Source organism: Aptenodytes forsteri, unplaced genomic scaffold (assembly GCF_000699145.1).
Source record: "Aptenodytes forsteri isolate BGI_AS27 unplaced genomic scaffold, ASM69914v1 Scaffold442, whole genome shotgun sequence".
NCBI classification, from domain to species: Eukaryota; Metazoa; Chordata; class Aves; order Sphenisciformes; family Spheniscidae; genus Aptenodytes; species Aptenodytes forsteri.
Window position 1 is genome coordinate 1,243,479 of NW_008794003.1, and position 22,786 is coordinate 1,266,264.

Consider the following 22,786-nt stretch of genomic DNA (forward strand, 5'->3'; position numbering starts at 1 on the left):
TGAAGTAATGACCAAGGAGCTCTACACTTACCAGGGTTAGCAATATGCAGTTGGACCTTCAGCAGTTATTTAAATTATCACATACTGTGGAGCAGCTGGATAATTGTGAATAGTTTTTAAAGTATTCCCCCTCTCCCCCTAAAATGTGAGAGGAATCGGATTTCCCTCTGGACTGCACAACTTTAATTTGTTTGTAGTAGTGAAGGAACATTTGTTTGAACAAGGATTTTGGAATGCATTCACTGTTTATTTAGCATGGGAGCAATAACTCAGTGCACATCAGCCAGCCTCTGCAAAGAGACAATTTTGGCATTTACTGCACCCCATCAGGGGATCTTCTGTATTCCCCAGGTTTCAGTAAATACTGTCGGCCCCTGAAGTTGGGCATTTCATACAAGATCCAAGAGCCACCTAAAACATTGAGGGAGCAGATCTCAGGGAGATGGATGTAGCCTGGGACTGATGGGCAATCATCGGTGAGCTCCAACATTTGGCCTTGGAGCTCCTCTTTTTCACAGAGCTGAATCTTGTGGGAAACAGAATTCCGCAGTGGCAAACACAGCAAAAATGTAGAAAAAACAGAAATTTAACTGATTCTGACATTACTGAACAAGACAGACATACAGAAAAAGTCAACTTTCCCAGTTACTATGTGCATTTCTGAGAAATTGTGCTCTATTCTGGATATGGGATTGCAAAGAGATTCACTCTTTTGGAGCTAATAGAGGTTTAATTCTTACCCACATGGAGGAGCTCAGGAGTGCCAGCAAATGGGTATGATCACATGTGTGGTAGGAAGTAAATGGAGGATGCTTTATGATTTGAAGAAATGGGATTTATAAGGACTCTATATTGTAACAATAGGACAAAAGGTATTCATGTGACTTTGAGATGATCTGTGGAGCTTACTCATGACCAGGCATGAATAATGTGGCTTTTTCAGAATTATGCTACTAAAAGATATTTACCATGTTACTCCATATGCTCCCATTATACACTGGTGCGCAAGCAATTGCCATGTGGCAAACTGCTGAGCTATGTGGAGCATGGGTATGTGGAGTGTTCCTGCTGCTATGGCTTACGCTGTATAGTATATCTTACTAACCAGAGAAGTACTTTAGCAAGTATTAATTCTTTGCCTGATTTTAACCAACACAGTTTTTATGTTAGGAAAGCCGTATCCATTGCAAATCTGATTTAACATGTTCTTGTGTCATTGAATCATAACATAGTATGGTCATGAGCAAGTTGCATACATCAGTCTACAGCAGAACTTTCGGTCAGCTGGCCCTGCTAGCCCTTCCCTGAGCAATGTAAAAACATTCTCTACCTAGAAACAGTCACTCAGCTTTCTTTTAGCATCTCCAAGTTATGAACAGGCCCTGGAAATAGCACTGATATTAAACAGATTATTTCCTTCCTCTCCAGTGAAACTTCGCATTGCCTTACTGAACTTTGCCTGTCTCTGGAGTTACTTGGAGAGGCTGTATAACTATATTCTTAAAGGGTAAACCACAACCAATTTCTTAAACTGTGATACACTGCCAAGCAGAACTCACTTGTAGGATTACATGGCAAGACCTGATGGAGTTGCAGAGACCGAACCACTTCTGGAAGTCAGGATAGTCTCCCCTTTTTAAAAAGTGCTGGTGTCCCAAGTAATTGGGGTTCTTGTAAATCATCTAGCTGCCTTTTTCCACCTGGATGGAATTGTGTTGTTTCACATAGGACCGCAGGTCAAGGTGGTCACTGCTACATTCATAGTGGCCCTGGAAGCTCTTGTCTTCATAAAAAATGATTTGCAATATAGACATTTGTAAAGACTTATAGTCCATCCCAGTGTCTGTGGCAGAGCAGAGTACTGGCATTCTAGGGCTTCCACTTACCTTTCCCATTTTTGGCAGTTTGCTGAGGTGAAAGCTGAGAGCTGTGAGCAAACACTGTGGTTGCTTTTATATACCATAGTCCTAATGCTGCATCTGCAAAAAGTAACACAAAAGGGCCCATTCTAAGCTGTGGGGAGATCTCATGTTTTGTCTTTACTGCAGTTATGGCATTTATTGCATTTACCGTGTGCGACTCATTTTCTGGGTTTTGGGCTGCATTTGCTGATGCTGTGTGCAAGTGAATTATTGTGTAACTGTGGAGTGGACTACACTTTCAGCTGGTATCAACTATTTCATGTGGTGCACCTGACCCAATAGGGGATGTGTGTGTAAGAATGGTTCTTTACAGAACCTCCTTTGCCTGAAAGCTATTGAACTCAGTGGACCTGAGCAGTTTCTGGTGTAGGTCTGTTCCTCTCCTTCCCCACTCTGCGTGGATTACCTCTTGCCTAAGTTTGTCCCATGGTATTTGTTTAATCGTTCCTTTTGTGAGAGCAGATGAACTTTGCTTCCATTTCAATACTTTGTCCTGGAAACAGGAAAAGTCTCCATCTCACGTGGTGGTGTTAGCTTTTGCCTACTAATCCCTTCTATTGTGTATAGATTTTAACACAGACGAGCTAGGAGGAAATAGTGATTAAAAGTTTCAGTCCCTTCCTGGTGTGTGGTTAACTGCTGCATATCTGAAGACTAAAAAGACTGAAATCAAATGGTTCTTATTAACTGTTTATCAGTGTATCTGCGTTACTGGCTAACATTATAAATCAGTTGGTTCAGTTTTTTCCCTTTGAAAGTCTGTTTTAAAAATTCAAAAGGAGCAAGCTGCATTAAACTCAAGTTGCTCTCTATCTGGAACCAGGAAGGATTGTTGTTTAACACTAAATCAGAGTGCTTTAACACTAAAGCACAGCTAGTAGGTTACAGAAAACTGTATTCCTCCCTTTTGGAACTTTTCCTCTGTCATTTTTTTCTTTGGAGCAGGGCTGAAACAAACCTTGACTTGTTCTATTCTGCTAAAATCTTAGACCTAAATCTTAGACTCCTAAAAACCAACTGTTTCATGGAATATGCAAAGTTGGTTATACAAATGTCTTATATCACCAGTAGGTGAGGCTTCAGATCGAAAGAAACTACTGTACTCCAAAAACAGATTTATAATTTTATGTATTTGGGGAAACTCATTCAAGCATGTAAGGGCCTTGTCAACATGATTCGTCAGTTAACTTGGTATGCAGATGAACACCTTTGTAGATCTTATTTATTGAAAAGAGCTCTATTTGCAACTACCTAGTCTTCACCTCCAGTGGAACAAATGTTTGTGGCTGTAAGGAGAGAGAACAGGGGAAGGTTTGGGAGACTTGGAGTGGAGTGCAGCTTTGCTTACAAGGTCTCAGGCCAAAGAAAAGGGCTTTCAGTACTGTGGCAAGAAAGGAAAGAGAAAGACGAGGGTGTCTTCTGGGGAGACGGATAGGAGGAATATGAAACCTCCCCCTTCACATCCTTCCATCACAAACCACTTCACTGATGTTGTTTTTAACTGTATCCTTATTAAATTACAGGGGCTAATGTGCACTCACCATTTCCAAACAGGTTAGATACCCTCCTGTCCTCTTTAGTACATTCAGCCCTATTCTTCTGAGCTTTCTGGGTTACCTCAGACCACCTGCCTTCATCCTGTTGGATTTCCTTGACATGATGTTTGTTTGACTGTTGTACTTGACTTGATGTATTGTTGCTATTACTGTAAGTACACTGCTCAGGGCTTGATTTTTGTCTGCAGGCTGGATGGGTTGCTGACCTGTACTCAATGGAACTGGCAACAGGCAGTGTGAGCATGCACAAAATACTCAATACAAAAAGTTATTGCAAAGTTGTCACAGTGCTTTAATGTCACATCTGACTCTATTTCAAAGCGTAATCCCTTGTGTATAGAATCATAGAATCATTTAGGTTGGAAATGACCCTTAAGATTGAGTCCAACTGTATGGCAAACTGGTGGGTAGATCTTCAGGATGATGAACAAGGTAGGGAAACAGTTATTGCTGCATGGATTGCGCACAAGTTCTTTGAACAATGGATGTTAATGCAAGTCCCCGTGAAAGGCCGTGAAGTCTGGCCCCGGATGTCTTTGTCAACCACACCACATACTTGCTTCACATAAAGGGACTATGTGTTTAGCACTGGCAGTGGGAATACCTGTGTGCAAGTACTTGGCAGATCACTTCCACGACAGCACCTGACCTGGTGACAGTCTGTGCAGAATTTGGCAGTTGGTGTTCCCTCTGACTCTGCTTTGCTGCAAACAAAACTCCTTTTTGGAGCCAGTCTGGGCTAGTTCCTATTTTGAGCACCTCTAACCATTCTTAGATATAGAAAATGCAGCAGAGATGCTCGATCTTTCAACCATGACTCCCCTTGTGGAGCCAGTATCCTTTACGTTGTTTTAGAGAGACTGGGTAAAACTGAATTTCTCATTGCTTTGACTCTGGCATTTGCTCTTGCTGCTGGCTGCCTCTTGGAGATATATAGTCCTATGCACTTAATACATTAGATTTCGTCCTGACAAAATCGATTCTTTTCAAAACAGATTGGTTATATATTTGTCCTATAGATAAACTAATCTCTCGCACAAAACGGGTATTTTGCCATTCCAAGATGGATGCTAGGTGTTTCCACCTGATGTTTGACTAGGAAAAAGCTCTTCACCAAAATGAGTGAGAATTTTCAGGAATCGGAGAATCAGTAGTGACATGTCTGAAGTCAGGATTACTGTAGCAGAAATGAGGGGGACATTGGGGCTTGCTTGCATGGGCAGTGCTCTAGTGACTCTGACTCACAAGCTTGTCTGGGGCAATTTAAGAAGTTAGCAGCTCTGGTCCTGCAGGCAGTATGTCTGTGCCTCAGCTGCTGTGCAGCCAAGAGTGTTAGCTGAAACCATCACCGATTTCAGTGTCATAAACTGGGCTGTGAAGTGCAGCACCAAGTTGCCACCATGAGTTTTGCTACTGGAGTCAGTCTTTGGGCTACAATGGGCAGCTCTTAAATTGCCAAAGGGAAAGTGGATGATGCCCTGTTCACTTCCACACTTGCTGTACAACACGATTTCAGGTACTTACAAAGAACAGACTCAGAATGGTCTCTTACCTTTCCCACTGTGGATAGTATTGCAGTGCAGTGGTGGGCACCAACTGTGACAACTATTGCTAAGTGTGCACATATGATCAGATGTCTCTTCTGGGTCCTGTAGAACAAATTTGTGACTCTGCATCCCATCTAAGCTCTGAACTATGTCCATTGCTTTTTGCATAGCTGAGAAAAGATTTTGAAGTTGTCCTGGCTAATTGGTTTGGTCACAGCAAAGCCTTTTTTTTTTTATTCAGGAGACAATATAGCTCAGGAAAGGAGGAAATTTCAGTCAAGGTGGCAGAAGGCTATCATTCACCAATCCCATTGGGCACACACCTACAAGCACCTTTCAGCTCCCTGATTTTGGCTGTCTGAAAATGTGAACATGTGAACGGCAAACTACCCAATCTGCTGGGCTTGATTTTTGTGTGCAGACTACCAGATACCAGCCAGCCAACAGGGGAGGGAGTAGCAAAGGGGCAGGTACTTGCACTCTGAAAATGAAACGCTGTTTTTATGCTTATTAGCATAGCAAGATTTCTGTTGCTTACTCCTCCTAACTCTGCCAGCCTTATCTATAAAAACCAGGAAGTATTAGCCAATGAAAAGTGAAGACCATGGCAGTATTCTAATAGCAAAGACAGTACTGGAATAACACAGCTAATCACCTATTTGTTTAAAGTCTTACTGTTTATTTTATTGCAGGTCAGTGAACAAAAATCAGTCATGAGATGTTAATCTCTCTCTCTAGCTGTTTAATCTTAACCACCCCCTTGCCATTGTTCTCCTACTCACGTGGTCAGCAGCAATATCCCCTCCTCCCCTCTTGTAATGACCTCATTTCAAAGTACAATTTCTCTCTGCTTTGGCTTTTAAGGGGTCAGACTGATGCTGTTTGAGTTGGAATGAAATTTGCTCAGGTCCTGGCACTGGCTGCTGCCTACTGCTCTATTGAATTTGTTTGCAAGAACAGAAGCCTCTGTTTAGAAGCCGATGGATGCCCTGAGCTCCAGGAATGAGCCTGTGCCGAATGTGACAGGGCAGGCCTGTCCCAGCAGTGAACACAGGCCATGGAGGAGAGGTAGGAACTGCTAAATCGGATTGGAGAGTGCGTTCCAGCAACCCTACTTCCTGCAGAGTGAACTAACCAGGCCAAAACAGCTGATGCTGCGTAAATTCATGGCTAAAGAGTTCCTGTGTAAGGGGGGGAGATGTTGCTGTTGATCTTAAGTCCCTTCTAGCCTTCTCATCTGACTCCCTTAGGCCTTGAATTTTGGCTCACATGGCTTGAAAGGAAAGTGGGGGGATGCATGGTATGGCCAAGAAGCCCCATCAATATCAGCACAAAGACTCACCAGTTAATCTGTAATTTTTCAATGTACCAAGCTGTGGTTAGGGCTTTGCCCATGGACAGCTCAGAATTGAAAGGACAGGTGTTTACAGCAACTACATTTTATTTTAGACTGATTTTAACAGGAAATTTGTGATAAGTTATGTAAAAAAAAAAAAAAAAAAAAAAGCTGTGAACCTGGTGAGTTGAAAGCAAGCTTTGAGTCTATGAGGACTTCTAAAAGACCCTTTGAATCCCTGATTAAGTTTAACCATTCCCAGGCTTTCTTGCGTAGTGCTGTCTTTTGGCCTCTCCATAAATAGGCTGAGTGACTGAGAATCAGCAGGCAGGAGAAGAAAAACGGTTTTGCTTCACAAATGTTTATTGGTTTTCTTTAGCAGATATTTTGCATTAGAGTACAGGACCATCTCCAAGGCATGGGTTAATGCAGCTGTACAATATGTGACCACACTTTGAATGGATGTCTATCCCCTGGCTAGAAGTAGCTGGGAATCTTAATTTCTCTAATTTTTATATGTAAAGAGCTCTAATGGAGTCTCTCTACCCTGCAGTTAGTGTTAAATGCACCTCTCGGCAGTGAACACTTCTACTACCCCACTGAGCTCTGAAATTTCTATGGAATTAAGTAGAAAGAGTCCTACAGAAACACCCCATGCTGTGTGCCCAGGCTTCCAGACAGAGGAAGAGAGGGGTGTGGAAGGAGAACCATGTGCACCCAACTCTTATCCCAAGGTAGAGTTAATACAAGGATGAGGGTTGTGACAGCCCATCTAGGAAATGGGGAGTGTTCTTGGGCAGCACAGCATGGACATAACAGAGGCAAACCATTAGAGACCTACAAACAGGGAATGGAAGACAGTTAGGTTTCAGTGCTACACTGGCACTGCAGGGAGAGGCTTTTTCTTTAGCTGAGTCCTTTAAGGAAATAAGGAAGTAGGATGGTTAAAGGGGAGAGCTGAAGAAAATGGGATCATTCCGAGAGGCGCAACCCTCATGTCACATGCAGGGAAGCTCCTTCCCGTCCCACTCTGGATCACGTGTGGGAGTTGCACAGCACTGCGGACAAGGGGAAGTGTGTAATCCCTGCCTCTGAAGCACTGCATCCCCTCTTTGGCTCTGTAAAAGTAGCATGGTGGGTTGAGAAGCAGTAGGGATGCACTGGAAAAATGTAAGCTCCCAACACACTGGCAGGGAAACAGGAGAGAGGTAGCTAAGGGAAGAGGAGGGAATGTCAGTCTTGCATACAAGATATGAGGGGTGGGAAGGAAGGAATGACTGCTAAGATTTAAAAAACAAAAAAAACCCCAATCCAAACCACAAGTCACAAATGCATTACCAAAGCTAAGGTAGAAGACATCAGTTAGCTCACCTACAACTAAGTGAGGTACATGAAGTCTGGGTCTTTGTTATGTCTTTGCTTCCTTTGCATTCCTTGCTTTTGAATCTGTTCCAGGCTTCTCTGGAGAGACTCCTTGTTTTGCTTCTGTAGCTCCCTGCAGGATTCAAATGTTAATAAGCACAAGCACAGCATGCAGGGCTGAATCCATCAGGAGAGATGGGGACTGCATGGTAGATCAGCTTCCCTCCTGCTGTGTGACGTGATGCACATTGAACTCAAGGCTGTGGGGGAGCCCCTTGGTGAAATGCTGCTGCTACAATGAATGTTTTCCTAGCTCTCCTGCTCAGTGGAGTTGCAGCAAACAATAGGCTTTAGCAAATCACGGGCAAATAGAAAGGCAGAGCCTAACTGATGTACATGCTAGGCTAATCTGACATTACTGGGTTCTTTATGGAGTCACGGTTTTGTTCATTTTTTAAAAAATAGTCTTCAACTGTTTTTTAACCTGAAAGTGATAGTCATGAATGTGTTTTGCAGGGATATTAGCCAGAAGAGTGCCTTCCACGTGTATGTTGAGTACTACTGGAGTTGACTTTCCAGCTCATGAGTGACATCTCCTGCCAAGGTATGATACAGTTGCCCTGAAAGTCCAATTTGGCATTGACACTATATTATAAATTAGTGCTACTATGAAACTTCTCCTGCTAAAGAGTGCTGAGCAGGGCAGACAAGAAAGACTTTGTGGGCTCTGGGTGGCTTGAGGTGCCACTCTAGCTGTGACATTCAGTGGTAGTGCTGCAAAAACAGTTTTAGTGGCTTGTATGAATTCTTCAGACCTACTTTGTCAACCTGTTGCTTTCCTCTGATGAGTGAGCCCAGTTGCTTGCTGTGCTTCTTAGCTCTCCTTGCTCAACAAGGGTTGGTCTTTTGATATGCTGCGGTCTTCGGTACTTGATGCCTTGGGAGGGAGAAAGGGCCTCACATCATCTTGGGGTTACAGGGGGCCACCAGGCTGGTTTACAGACCTACTGCATGGGATCAGTTGCAATACATGGTTGGAGGTAAGGGGTTCTAGCTTCAAATTCCCTAATGCTCCTGGAGTTACTCTGTTTTGCTGCACTTGGAGAAGAAGCAGGGAAGGGGGGGTGGCTCCTTCACTGGCCAGTAGCATAACTGACCTTTGCAAAAGTCCTAGTAATAGTCCAAGCTTAAGAACAAACAAGTGATTGTGAGACATGAAGGCTGATCCTATCAGAAATGTGTAATCTTATTGTTTACCTCAACTTGAGGAAAATGCTCCTTTTGCAATTGTCATGAGCTCAGGAGCCTGAGCTAAACACTGTGTCTAGGCTACAATGAGAAAATGCCTGTATCTCCCCCCCTGCAAGAGAATAGGCACAGACCAAGGTTTACACTATCCTTTCCATGTGCAGCTGTTGGAGCTCAGCAGGCTGTAACTTGGTGGCTCTGCTGGGCCAGGTGCTGCTGCCCCATGTCCCCCTGCCCTGGCCTTGTGGGATTTGGGGTGAAATGTGCTCACTTTGCTTCCAGGCACACTCTGCAGCTTCAGGGGCAGTCAGCATGGCAAATGGATGCAGGGAGAGCTTGAAAGGTTGAATCCAGTGGTCCTGGAAGGACAATTCATAGATTAGTATGTCTGCAGAAACTATGTGCCAAGCCAAATGGGCATACTCTTTTGTGGTCAGCTGAAAGTAAGATAACTGCTTCAGAGGTCCCGATGGATAAATGAGCACAGCTTTGCTGGCAGTTTTTGTCCTGGCTGCTTGGCCCACCCAGCTTCTTGAAGTGCCCATCCCTGCTGCCCAGACATTTCAGTTGTCCACACAGTAGCTGAACTGCTGCATTTCATAGCCCTGTATGTACTGGTGCAGCCTGGGGATTGTGGTCTGCCAAAACATCCTGATGGGCAGCCTGCAGCTGCTCAGCTGTTCACATGGCAGCTTCTGAAATGTCTGGACGATGGGGTAGGATACTCTGAGAAGCAGCAGGCAGGTGGGATAGCAACCATTACATCCATCTCAGGCTAGGATGTCCCTTCTCATGAATCAGAAATCTTCTGGATCCTAAATCCCACTAGGGTGTGACTTAGGCTCCTTAAGTATCTATATATATTGGTAAAGCTAGTGCTTGATTTTCAAGGAGATGTAAGCCAAAGCTTCAAAAGTGATGGTGGATAACAGGAATCTCCACCGTTTTACTTTGATTGGAAATGCCGGGGGGGGGGAGAAAAGATAACCAAACCTGAGATCCACAGAAACTGAATTTTGAGATGGGCTGGATTCCAGCTCTTTGAGTCTAGGACTCTTAAGGAGGCATAAGCTGTGCTCCAAGAGTTACTGTTACTGAAAACAGTAGATTTAACCTCTTAAACTAATTAGGGCTTTGCAAAATGAATTATCCTTAGTTTCCAAATTCAGCAAAGCTTTTCCGTTCCTTTCTCATAGAGTGGGAATGATCTTAAGCCCATTAAAATTAAGCAGTGTTGTTGGCTGAAATAGAACTTGGAGATCCTGATAACAATGGCTTATCTTCCTCTTCAGAAAATTTTGTAACTTTGCTACCTCATGACATCAAGGAAGAGTATCCCTGAGTCCACTAGGGACAGGATCTAGGCAAGTGCACAGTAACACGAGATGAACAGAAAGACTGTTTCTGTTCTTTCTTTGTCTCTGCTTGCATAACATCAGAATATAAATCAAAACCAAAAAAACACTACCCAATGGCTTATCTTCCTCTTCAGAAAATTTTGTAACTTTGCTACCTCATGACATCAAGGAAGAGTATCCCTGAGTCCACTAGGGACAGGATCTAGGCAAGTGCACAGTAACACGAGATGAACAGAAAGACTGTTTCTGTTCTTTCTTTGTCTCTGCTTGCATAACATCAGAATATAAATCAAAACCAAAAAAACACTACCCCCCCACCGCCCCCCCCCCCCCCTCCCCCAAAAGCGTGAGTAGCTGGAAAATTTCCAAGAAAACATCACTCCTCTGCAGTCTATGATGGGCACTCAAAATGGAGATTTCTAAAAATATCCTGGGTTTGAAATTCCTAGAGAAAAGGATTCCTGCCCATGAGAAGCATGACAGTAAAAATATGTAGTGTAATGTTCACAGCAAAAGGAGGGAGAGCTGATCCACCCACTTATCCCGGGAGCAGAGGGAAAGATCCCTCCTTCAAACTAACATGTTGTGAAATGCCCCTACATGGCATCTAGTGGCATTTCTAGCTCCTGACATGGGAAAATTCAACTAAGAGAGGTTACAGCCAAGGCTGTTCTGATGCATGTAACTGAGCTGGAGGTAGCTCTAGCCCTTTCTGGACACCGGGTGGCAGTCTGTCATTAATATTACAGCTATGCATGACAGGTAAAAAAAAAAAAAATATAGTGCACCAGAAACACTGTGAATTACATGTGAATCATCTATTATAGTCTGATTACAATTCCACAGCAACTTTTAATGGTTGTTTGGGAAACATCAATAAAGTCTGTGTTACTGAAAATAAAATCTACATATTCCAGCACAAATGCTCTTTCGTTAAATAGCTGGGCCATACAGAATGCTTTCTTGTGACATGAGTCATGAATTAAAAATTATAATACCTCCCCTTTTTTTTAAAGGGCAATTACACTTATATGACTAAAGATATGCTGCTAGAGAAACTTGCTCTGAACACAGGCAAGGCCCTTGTGAAGCAGGCTGTATCTCCTCGGACCTGCATAGCCTCCTTCCCCACTCCACATTAATGGTAATTAGAGCACACTTGTGGAAATGCTCCTCTGTAAAGCACTATGTCAAAGGCCAAGGAGCTGGGTTACTCCTTAGTGTGGTTGTGAGTAGTTGGACTGCCCTTTTCTTGCCTCTCCTTGGTGCAGCGTAAGGTAGAGGAGGAGGTGAATAGTTCAGCTTTTTGCTATGTTCAAAGAGAGAAGGCTGGAGCTAGTTTGCTATTACTAATGGGGCAAAAGCAAAAGGGGCAAATGACTTGAGTTTAAAATGTAACTTTTTTTTTTAAAAGGCACAGATATTATAGGATCCAAATGCATTATGCCTTTATGTAGCAGGAGATTCCTTCCCCTTTATTGCTCATAGCACACCAGTCTAGGCAGTAGGCTGGTGGGAGAAGGGGCCAATAGCTTACCATTGCTATGGCCAAAGCTAGGAGTCACTGGTACCACTGAACTGGTACCTCTTCTTTGGTGATCTCTCTCAGACCTAAAGGGCAGAAGACATCAAAAAGTTTGGGGTAGATTCTGCAAGGTGTGTGATGCCAGCAATGCTGAAAGCCTTTTAGGTATGTTTGGGAATGGGATACCACTTTAAGACTGGGGCTAAGCATAGGTATTAGTATCAGGGCAGGATAGGACTGAAGAGTTTTAACTGGTGAAATCTCTGCAGGGCCAAGATGAGATCTGATCAGTAAAGCTGGAGTAAGTATCCCCTTTTTGTCTACTGAAGGCTTTTTTTTTCTAATCTATCTGGTTGCTTAGTTACATTTGTCTGCTGTATTCAGTTTTGCATGGACCAAATACACAGTTTCTTTTTCTGGTAGCCTGGGGATAATTTTCAGCAGAGGTCCAACAGGGGAACAGCACAACGGAGCCAAACAAGCTGCTTCTGCCCTTTGAAGAACAAAACCATCTCCCTGAAGGTCAGCTACTGAAGACAAAGAGCTTTTAAGTGTCTGTGCTTTCCCTGCACTAGCACTTTGTTTGGTTGGGTTGGCAAAGTCCCACGCCCAGTGTGCAGGCCAGAAAGGAACCATGAAGTCTGTGGTCAGCCAGGCATTTAAGCCAGAAAGAGGCACGCCAATAAAAAGCCTTCATAAACCTCTAAACCCAGGAGCACATCATTCCAATATTCTAGCATGCAATGGGTGACTTTTTAGACTAAAAAGATGGAGCAGGGATTTTAGAAGTAGCCCTTATGCTGCCAAAGGTTTCTGATCCCAGTGGTGGTGTAATGAGGGAAGCATCAAGAGGTCAAACTCTAGAGGTTAAATATAGTAAGCACCTTTCCTCCCCTGCCTAGTCTCAACTTCCCTTGTTTTTTTCATGGTTACATTCAGTCTGCCCCAATTCCTTCTGTGAGGTGATGGGCAGCAAAGGAGGTTGGGCTCATGTGTGAATGGCTTCTGTCTGGCATTTCTCTGTACTTCTTACTTTTCCTTTGTGCTTCTGTCCCCGCAGGCCATGGCATGGAGGGGATGCCTCCTTCCAAGAGCAAGTCTCTCTTAATAGTCAACCCGCATGTCTCGTTACATGTGTCCTCATGTCTCCTTCCCTAGTAGCTGCTGCTCTTTCTTAAATATGTTTGAGTAGAGGTGCCATGTGCTCCTCTGGCTGAAGTTTTGGCTCATGCTTCGCTGCTTACATGGGTTTGAGTTGACTGGCACAGTCAACTCAACACAGTTGAGTTCATGGTCTCAACACAGTTCATGGTCTCCTCCCATATAGGTCACCACTGCAGCCCTTGCTGCCTCAACTCTGCCATTTACGCCTAACACAGCACCCATGTGTGAACTTGCATGAAAGCAGTAAACCCTGCAATTTATGCCCAATATAAACAGAAAGGTATTTGAACTGGGGATGCAGAAGTTGTCCTGATGTCTAAAACTGCTCAGGTCTTGCAAGCTCCCTAAGACCTGCTGGATCATTCCACATGGAGGTTTCACTCCCAAAGAGCGGGGATGTGACTTGTCTGGAAGGTCTTAAACGGTATCAGATTCCTTTGCTTATGTAAATACACTCTCAGAAATCTCAGATGAAGGGAAGCAGGAGGCACACACTCTGCTGCCTGTTGTGAGAGCTGACTAGGCCCAAACAACTCTGGTGTATGGGCTCGCGGCAGGCCATGTTGTCAGAGCACTGTGCCCAAGGAAACACAGCCTCCTTCTCTCTGGAGGCTTTTAGCTGCAAATAATGACCCAGACCGTGCCACAGATTGACTAGGACAGAGATTAATTGACTTGCCCAAAGTCAGATAGTCTAATCTAATCTGCAAGTCAGGGTAATGTTACCTCTTATCTCTGCAATAATTGAATTGTAAAACCTTGTGCAAGTTTTCTGTTACTATTGTATGATTTGGCACAAGGATACTTCCAGACTCTAGAGCATCTTTTCCCTGGAGGTGCACAGGTAACACAGATGACCTTGCAGTCACAGAGTTGCTGGTTTGTTCTGTTTAATCTGTGTGTCCACCTTCCATAGGACTGCAATGCACTGCAAGTAAAAATTGGCTTAGCACTGTTTTCTTTTTCTCCTCTTTTTCACACTGCAATAACGGGAGAATTTAAGGCTGTCTGACAGTTGCCATCTCTGATCCTTTACTGGGATCCAGGAAAGATTCCTAGGATGTAGATACTGAATCTCCTTGAACAGTGTCATGTAATGCCTATGCAAGAGTCAGAGTGCCCTTCTGAGAGTTGGCTTCTGTAAACATAGCACTGATTGTATGAACCTGCCTAAACATGACCCCAGATTAAGACCTGCAGTGTCGGCACACTCTGCTAAGCAGCATATAATAGCTTACAAAAACCCCATGGAAGTATGGAAGGAAGTCTCTGTCTTGCAGGGTTAAAGGTCTCTAGCCAAATTTGACATCTCTGGTTCCTCTGACGAATGCCATATCTCAGACCTACAGCACATTTTCTTAGCTGGAAGATTTATCAGCTTACAGTGGAGTAAGAATGAGTCAAGGAGACCATGAGGATCTGCAGAGGATCCTACAAAAGAGGAGGGCAGAAAAACTGTAGCAAAGAGGTGGGCTGTGCAGGGAGAGTTTTACTTTTTTACACAACTGCTTACAGGGTATACTGCCCACCAAAACAACTTTGTCTCCTCGGTGAGGCCAAGCAGTGCAAGGCAGCACCAGAGGCCAGGAGCTAGCAAAGGTTAGGTATTGTCCCCTGATGATTTCTGATTTGAAACCTGAGTGGACTGGGGAAGAAGACTGGGCACAGACAAAGTACATCTTTGGCAGCCAGATGACAATCCCAGAGGAAAGCACTAACTTCAGATAAAATTCACACTGTCGTGCCTAGCCTGTGGTCTTGAATGCTACCTGAACACTTATATTCTGCTGTACCAAGGAGATACATGAGAGTTTATTGTAGGATGCTGCCAGCTATCATCCACGTATCCCCAAACACTGCTGGTCTAACAGTAGTGATTGCTTTCCATAGAATGAAGTCCCTTCCTTTATTAGTATGGGACAGCTGGAATAAATAGTAAACAGTAGCTATAATAATAGACCCACACACAATATGATCTGCAAGCAATTAAGAAATGTGCTGTACTCTGCAGCTTTGACAGACACACACCCTCAAGACTAGCAGCAGGCATGAAGTACCTCCTGGATAACTACAACTGCACATGGAGGCTTTATGCCTCGTTATGATGCTGAAAGGCCACCCACAAGGCTCTAAGCCATAATGGCAGATGCGAGAAGGGAATAGTTCAACAGTGTTTACTCTGAGTGAGAAGAGAAATAATCCATGTGTGGATCGCATTCCCAGAATGCCAGCCCAATGTACTACATGCTGGACCAGGCCACTACAGGTAAGAGAGATCTTCACTCAGGCCCCTATTAGAGATGCTGAAAAAACAACAAATCACTCACATTTGCAGAGCTCTGCCAGTGTGTTGCTGTGGGCCTCATGCTGTAAATCTCAAAGATCTCTTCAATAGGAATGCTGTTCTGTGAAGACAGGTAAAGAGAGAGGTTCAGCTCTCAGAAGTAGTATTCTTTAAAGTGAATGTATGAAATCCAGCTCATATCCCCTTCCTTTGTTCTCTGAAACAGCTTTCATGTGAACTCCTAGTATTGTTTCATGCTACTAGTACAAATCTATTGAGATCTGGTCCTGAAACTTGCTCACCATTTTGCACTTGGGTGAGTCAAGATAAGTAACCTATATGCATGCATAGGGCCACCTACTGAAACTGCCTATTTTGTTTTCTAAGGCTGAGCAAAACCTAATGGCTACCTGATAAAAATGAGACAGATTTGTGATATTTGCACTGTCTGTATACTGTGCTTTCAATGAACAAAGATATCCAGGGTACAGGGAGTGTTTCTAGAGAGACGCCATAGAGCAAAAGATATTGCTATCTTTCTTGCTCTCTTACCATTAATATTCCAGCATATGAAGATAATATCATAGCTTCTCTCTCAATTCGGTTGGGATACACGTATCGGTTGCGAGCTGCAAAATTCCTGTATGGCGTTTTGAACAAGAATATTATTAGGCTGGTGCTGGGCTCGATTCACTGCTGTTTTTACTCCATTTTCACACTGGTGTAACCCACTGCAACAGCAGGGCCTTAGCTTTGCAATACTCACATTTTCTCTTTTGTCAGTGCAGTCTGAGCATCCAAGTCACTTAGCCACAGCAAAGCAACACTGAAGGCTAAGTTGTAATGGACCTGGAAAGACAGAAGAACTTTATGTGTTTGTTTTACTGTAATTGCTTGACTGAGGGATGACAGAAAGACCAGAGAAATGCAGGGAAATGTTAGCTGGAGCCCAGTATTTCTCAACTACACTGGGTAGCTCACCAGTTGTAAGACACTTGCTGAGGTTTGAGGGGTTTTAAACACACCCAGGAAGACTTCCTCAGCTTAGCTGAAAGACATTTTATTATGCATAGACAGCTTTAGTTTGTGAAGAATTCCCTTTGGTTAGTTGACTTGAACTTTATCAAATGTCCTCTGTGGATGAGCTTTGTCTTGCTTAAAAATCAGCAAAAACTTGAATTGTCTTGGATACATTACACCTGGATGCTATTCACAGCCAATCTCTTTAGATACTCATTTCAGTAATGGGCTTTTATTGATCATTGTAGGAACAGGTTATTCAGCCATCCTTCAGAGTTCTCAGTAGCCCTGCAGTTAAAAAGGATAGGAAGTAAGAAGTCTGGTGGTTACCATGTCATCTAGAAAGGTGGGCTGCCTTTGTCCTCTTGGATCAAATTCATTTTCTCGTAGTCTGATGCCAACATAATCTCCCCTTAAAGCAAGAAAATAACTCCAAATTACAACTGGTTCTAAGCAATCCAGTGCATAAGAAATGTCATAGATGACTCTAAAGCTAGTGCAAATTTGCTATGATTCAGGGCTAGGGATCTGCTGCAGGATTTCTCACAGACACCTCCTAAGTAGGAAAGCTATTAGTTTTCTGCATCACTGCTAATCTTAGCTTCCCTCAAACCACACCGCTGTCTTCCCCAAAGGCTCCAAAATACAGGAAGAGGTACAAATATGAATCAAGTATTTAAAGTCTGGGGACTACAGAAGGACTTCTTTGTACAGGCAAGAGACTGAAAAAGATGCTTTACTGCTGCTTGTTCTTCTCATTCAGGGGAGGCCTGATTCTGCAATCTTTCCTCAGACTAAGTACTACTGAGCCATGCAAGCAGTCCTAGGGAAGATGGGCACAGGACTTGTATGGAATAGAGGGGACACTGCTTACATCCCCTAGGAGTTGTCTGCTGGGCACTCCTGCATCCAAGAGCATGAGATGCTGCTGCATGAACTAGGAGACTGGTGCTGGCTGCATGGCAAAGGAGGAACTCTGCACCTCCCTGGTCACTCCCACTGACACAGAGCAAGTTCTGGGCTGTGACATCTCTACTGTGACATATGCAGTCAGGTCTCACGCTGCAGACTGCATGTAAAAAAATGAAGAGTATCTCAAAAGAAGTCTGTTCATACTTTCCAGCAAGAGAAGACTAAGGTTTTACAGTTGTCATCCAGCTAGGTCATATAACCCTTTGCAATAAAAACAAGCCCATCTCAAATGCAATGAAGGCAGCTGTGGGCAGTTACTACTTACAGGAGTTTTTGAATCTCTTTCTTCAGATGTTTTCTTTCCATACTCTGGCTGTCACTGTAACATAAGCTCAAGGGGATCTAGGAGAGAGAAAAGTGCATCCTACCAAGTATCTCTGTCAGTGAGCAAATCTGAATCACAGATAAAGAGTATGGGATGCTTGGAGACCCCCTACAAAAATCTGGCCAAAACCATTTCCCAGGTAGGATTGCAATAAAAGTTGAGAAAAATCTAGTCAAGAAAGAGAAGACAACACGCACAGTAATGAAAGTGAGGGTAAGGAGTTTGGTAATGGGAAATGGGCAGAATGAGCCCATTTAAGATGAGCATCAATCTTGAGTGTCAGCTTGCAGGTTGCTTGCATCCCCACCACAGCGATGTATATTCTCTGATATAATGCAATCTATTGACCTGCTACCACTTCTGAGTTTCTTAGCACATGGCTTGGTCTCCCTGCTGTGTGTGTATTAATCAGATCTATGTGGTACAAAGAGGGGATGGACTGGGAAGAGGACAGGCTGGAAGAGATGAGGTAACAGCTGGCCTGACAGGACACAACAATGACAGCAGCCAGCACCTGGCACACCAATTTATTGTAAAATCAAAGTGCATGCTTCACTCCTCTGCTCCATAATACACAAAGTAATGACATACCTAGTAAGCTCTCTGTGTTACTGGATATTGTCCCCCTATTCTCTCTCTCATACATGTACACAAGAAATCATGCACTACCTGTGTCAACTCTTGGAATAGGCCTCAGGATCTGAGTTTGGAGCCTCTCTGACTTCAGGTGTCTATGAGGAGGAATTCCCTCTTGGTGTTGCTGCTGTTCCTTTCTTGCCTCTGCCACTCAGTTTGTGTGCCAGGGAAATTAGGCTATGGCTTCACGCAGGACTGCAGCTTTCTCCTGTTGCTTAGAAACAATGCTGCTGAGCTGAGAGAAATTTAAAAAAAAAAAAAACAACCCCAACAAAACAACACAGAGAATAGGTTAAACCTGCACCTTCAGGTTGGGTTATCAGTTTCAAGATAAACGATCCTTTTACGCTTCTAGGCATTGAGTTTCACTGCTGAGTGGCTAGTTGGAAACATAGAATCATAGAATCATAGAATCATTGAGGTTGGAAAAGGCCTCTAAGATCATCGAGTCCAACCGTCAACCCAACACCACCATGCCCACTAAACCATGTCCCTAAGCACCTCATCTACACGTCTTTTAAATACCTCCAGGGATGGGGACTCAACCACTACCCTGGGCAGCCTGTTCCAATGTTTCACCACTCTTTCAGTAAAGACATTTTTCCTTACATCCAATCTAAACCTCCCCTGCCGCAACTTGAGGCCATTTCCTCTTGTCCTATCACTTGTTACTTCGGAGAAAAGACCAACACCCACCTCGCTACAACCTCCTTTCAGGTAGTTGTAGAGAGCGATGAGGTCTCCCCTCAGCCTCCTTTTCTCCAGGCTAAACAACCCCAGTTCCCTCAGTCGCTCCTCATAAGACTTGTTCTCCAGACCCCTCACCAGCCTCGTTGCCCTTCTCTGGACACGCTCCAGCACCTCAACGTCCTTCTTGTAGTGAGGGGCCCAAAACTGAACACAGTATTCGAGGTGCGGCCTCACCAGTGCCGAGTACAGGTGCACGATCACTTCCCTACTCCTGCTGGCCACACTATTTCTGATACAGGCCAGGATGCCATTGGCCTTCTTGGCCGCCTGGGCACACTGCCGGCTCATGTTCAGCCGGCTGTCGACCAACACCCCCAGGTCCTTCTCTGCTGGGCAGCTTTCCAGCCACTCTTCCCCAAGCCTGTAGCGCTGCATGGGGTTGTTGTGGCCAAAGTGCAGGACCCGGCACTTGGCCTTGTTGAATCTCATACAGTTGGCCTGGGCCCATCGATCCAGCCTGTCCAGGTCCCTCTGCAGAGCCTTCCTACCCTCGAGCAGATCAACACTCCCGCCCAGCTTGGTGTCGTCTGCAAACTTGCTGAGGGTGCACTCAATCCCCTCATCCAGATCATCGATAAAGATATTAAACAAGACCGGCCCCAAAACTGAGCCCTGGGGAACACCGCTCGTGACCAGCCGCCAACTGGATGTAACTCCATTCACCACAACTCTCTGGGCCCGGCCGTCCAGCCAGTTTTTGACCCAGCGCAGAGTCCACCTGTCTAAGCCGTGAGCCGCCATCTTCTCTAGGAGAATGCTGTGGGAGACAGTGTCAAAGGCCTTGCTGAAGTCTTGCTAACAAGAAACAACTTGTTGAAGACTTGCTAACAAGGGAGGCAGAGACTATTCACTGGGTTTTCTGATGGATCTAATTGCTTGTAAAAGAAGCCATCAGCTTCCACTGCTCCAGCATTCCACCGTATGGAATGGTGAAAAACTAGACCTGATACCTCCCAAGAGCCCATCTGGGGTTCCATTTGCAGTGTTTATGGCATATAGCTGGGATCCTGCTACTTGTTCTTTCATCAATGTTATGTTTTTGCTTACAGTATTAGGAGAAATTCTAACAGCCAAGAAATCCCAACACAACTCCCTAAATCCTGCTGTTGTCCTTCCAATGGATGCAGGGCACATCTTGCACAGGATTGCTGATGGTAGCCAATGCATCATGATGACTAACAAGTCAGTAAGAGGCTATTGGATTTTGTAGATTAGGAACGTTTGCAGGCTATAGTTCTGAATCGAATGAGCCATCCTCCTTGTTGGGAATGTACTTCTCATGTTATTAACTGATTACCTAATAAACAATAGGAATGGGTTTATGAGACATGATCATAATGTTGCCTCTCTTTGTGATGGCCTAAGAAAACATAAAAGCAAATGTATCATCATGAGACACAGATGTTTTCCAGAAAAAAGCCTACTTGGTATTTACAGAATTTGTGCTGTGCTTTCTCTTCTGTATTTCATTTCACCGCTCCCTTTCCAAAGCCCACACTTTAGGCATGTGCCTGGGCAGGTACAAGAGGTAAAGGTGGTGGACATGGTTCTGCCACCTACCATGTCTTTGCCATAGCAGTGGAAAGCCAGGTGGGCAGTCACTGAGGGAAGGCTGGAGTTTGGGAATGGCCCCTCCTAGCAGCATTAGATGCTTATGGCCATTCTCATTAATTCTATGGCAAAAGGACCACCAAGCTTAGCACTTCCCCACCTTTCATTCCAGCTGTGGGGCTTGTAGTCAAGTTGGATTTGATTTCTGAGGGTGTCTGCCTGGCAGGCATCATGGCAACCCCATGCTTCCAGTAGAGCTGCTGCTTGTTTGCTCTGCTTTGAGAAATGCAGATCTACTGCCTGCCTTTCCTCCAGTTACACCTACCCAGGGCTTACCTGCTGGTATGGCCAGGCGAGTGTGAAAAGTGACCTTCACAAAGTGAACATAGCCATGCCAGGACTGACTCAAAGTCCTGCTAACCCAACTCCTCTTCTATTATGTGGCAAGAGTGATACCCTGGTGAAGAAAGTGGCTTTCCTGAAATGAGGCTGGTCCCTAGCCCTGAGGTGAACTGACCCCTGCTATTTTCCCCAAAGCAAGAAATGCCTCTGTATCATTGCAAGGCAAGGAAGGGGGTGGCACTGTGTTTGTGCTCTGCCTGGGGAAAAAAAAGAGCAGCCACTAGGGGATGCCTGGGGAAGAGATGGAAGAGCTGCGCCAGTAGGCATCAAGCTTTCTCAGTGTATTTCCCCTGTGTTTTGCAGCTCAGGACCTTCTTGAGCAAAAAGTGTTGTCTTGGCAGTTAATAGCCCTTGCTTGTTTTTTATTTCCACAACCTTGTCCAATTTCTTTTTGAAACCTGAGTAACTGACATCTGCAGTATCACCTGGCAAAGATTTCCACTGTTTAAATAGGGCTGCATAGGAAAGGGTTTCTGGTTTTAAGCTGTCCACTGTTAATTCAATTTGCTAATCAGTGTGCTTAATAAACTTAGTAAAGTAACTTAGTAAACTTAGTAAGAGCAAGTTTAGGCCCCTTGAACTGTGGAATTTGTCATGCACGTATTAGAGAAGGATCCTTAAGTCTTGCCCCCACACCATAGCACATTTAATGCCAGTCACAGGTTCCCCAGAGCAAGAAATAAAGCCACAGGCAGGTCTGCATGTCTGCAGCATTGTTATCTGCTGCGGGGCTGATTTTCGGGGCTGATATGGAGGGTGTTTTGTCAATCTGCTACTTAATTAAGTTGGAAGAAATAAATTTATTTAATAATTCACGATTTAATGCTCATCAGCTAATATATTAACAAGTACCACATAAAATAGTAATAGGAGTAGGATTTAGGACTCTTGCAAAGGGCTACCATTCACATGCCTGTGGTAGCAGGTAGAAGCATTTTTGCCAGCCTTGTTTGTATTGCAAATTCCCTCAGCACCTCCACTGTAAATTGCTGTTCTGCAGACTATTTGGCTGCTTTTTCCTTACATGTCATTTCCTTAAAATATTTAACATCATCACATCTGCACGTGCAATGTCAACTTCTTGTGGACAAATTCAAAGGTGTCTGGAAAGCAATGCATTAACTTGGACTGAAATGTAAATTACTTAAGAAAAAAAAATCCTTTTAATAGACTGTAAAACCTCACCTTCTTGCAGGTGAAAGCTTACAAGCCAGGTGCTGAATTCTGCAGACGAACAAACCCTAAGTTGTGGGTGAGACTTGTCCTTCAGAACAACCCTCGGGCTTTTCTGAGGCGTTTCAGGAGCGTTTTAGCTCTGCCTGCCCGGGGCAAGCTGGCGGCAGCAGCGCCGAGGGCCCGCGTTGGCGCCTCACGAGCACGGCCTCAAAGTTAGGTGTTTCCATCCAGAAGGGCGGCAGGGCCGCGGCAGCCGAGAAGGGGTCCTCTTTCCCCGTGAGGGCGGAGAGCTCCCCCTCAGCGGCGGCGGCCCGGCCCAGCCCGACATGGCGGCGCGGCCTGACACGAGAGCGCGGCTGCCGCGGGCTCTCCGCACGCGCAGGCCCCCCGCGCCCTGAGGGACGGGCGAAGTAACGTCCCCACTCCGCCGCAACCGGCAGCGGGGATGGAAGGTTTGTGCGCTCCTGGTCTTGCCCCTGCTTCCCCCGGCGGAGCAGCGGGCAGAGGGAAACGGCCGCTCCCCTCGCCGCCATCCCGCGAGGCGGGGCGAGGGGCGGGCTGCCCGCCGTCCCGATTGCATTCAAAAGCCTCCCGGCGGGTAGGGCTGCTTCTCCCGGCTTCCTTCCCTCTCTGGCTGCGGCGAGGGGCAGCC

General features: G+C 44.9%; 3 protein-coding genes across 3 annotated transcripts in view; 1 reads left to right on the forward strand and 2 right to left on the reverse strand.

The window, feature by feature from the left end:
- Positions 1–269: 269 nt before the first annotated feature.
- LOC103907463 (gamma-crystallin D-like) lies at positions 270–1,835 on the reverse strand. The gene is given in 3 exon segments (XM_009289653.1): positions 270–328; positions 331–541; positions 1,560–1,835. Coding segments are annotated over 3 exon segments (546 nt in total).
- Positions 1,836–14,392: 12,557 nt separating this feature from the next.
- On the reverse strand, positions 14,393–17,600 carry CUNH2orf80 (chromosome unknown C2orf80 homolog). Its single transcript, XM_009289664.1, has 6 exons — positions 17,560–17,600; positions 16,653–16,734; positions 16,069–16,151; positions 15,855–15,942; positions 15,346–15,423; positions 14,393–14,449 (listed from the first exon to the last, which is right to left on the reverse strand). Exons 1-6 carry the CDS (start codon positions 17,598–17,600, stop codon positions 14,393–14,395), a joined length of 429 nt encoding a protein of 142 aa, XP_009287939.1.
- Positions 17,601–22,523: 4,923 nt separating this feature from the next.
- SGO2 (shugoshin 2) overlaps positions 22,524–22,786 on the forward strand; it is a 9,143-nt gene continuing 8,880 nt past the window's right edge. The window contains exon 1 of the mRNA XM_009289502.2: positions 22,524–22,586. Coding sequence (XP_009287777.2) covers positions 22,580–22,586 — 7 coding nt within the window. The 5' untranslated portion in view covers positions 22,524–22,579. The remainder of the gene's footprint in view (positions 22,587–22,786) is intronic.

Bases quoted from the DNA above. Each gene is read 5' to 3' on its own strand.
- CUNH2orf80 (XM_009289664.1), bottom strand. From the start codon at position 17,600: ATGGAAAGAAAACATCTGAAGAAAGAGATTCAAAAACTCCT. The intron at 16,735-17,559 runs GTAAGTAGTAAC...TCTTGCTTTAAG, and splicing joins AAAGAGATTCAAAAACTCCT to GGGAGATTATGTTGGCATCA. The intron at 14,450-15,345 runs GTGAGTGATTTG...CCTCTTTTGTAG, and splicing joins ACTGGCAGAGCTCTGCAAAT to GATCCTCTGCAGATCCTCAT.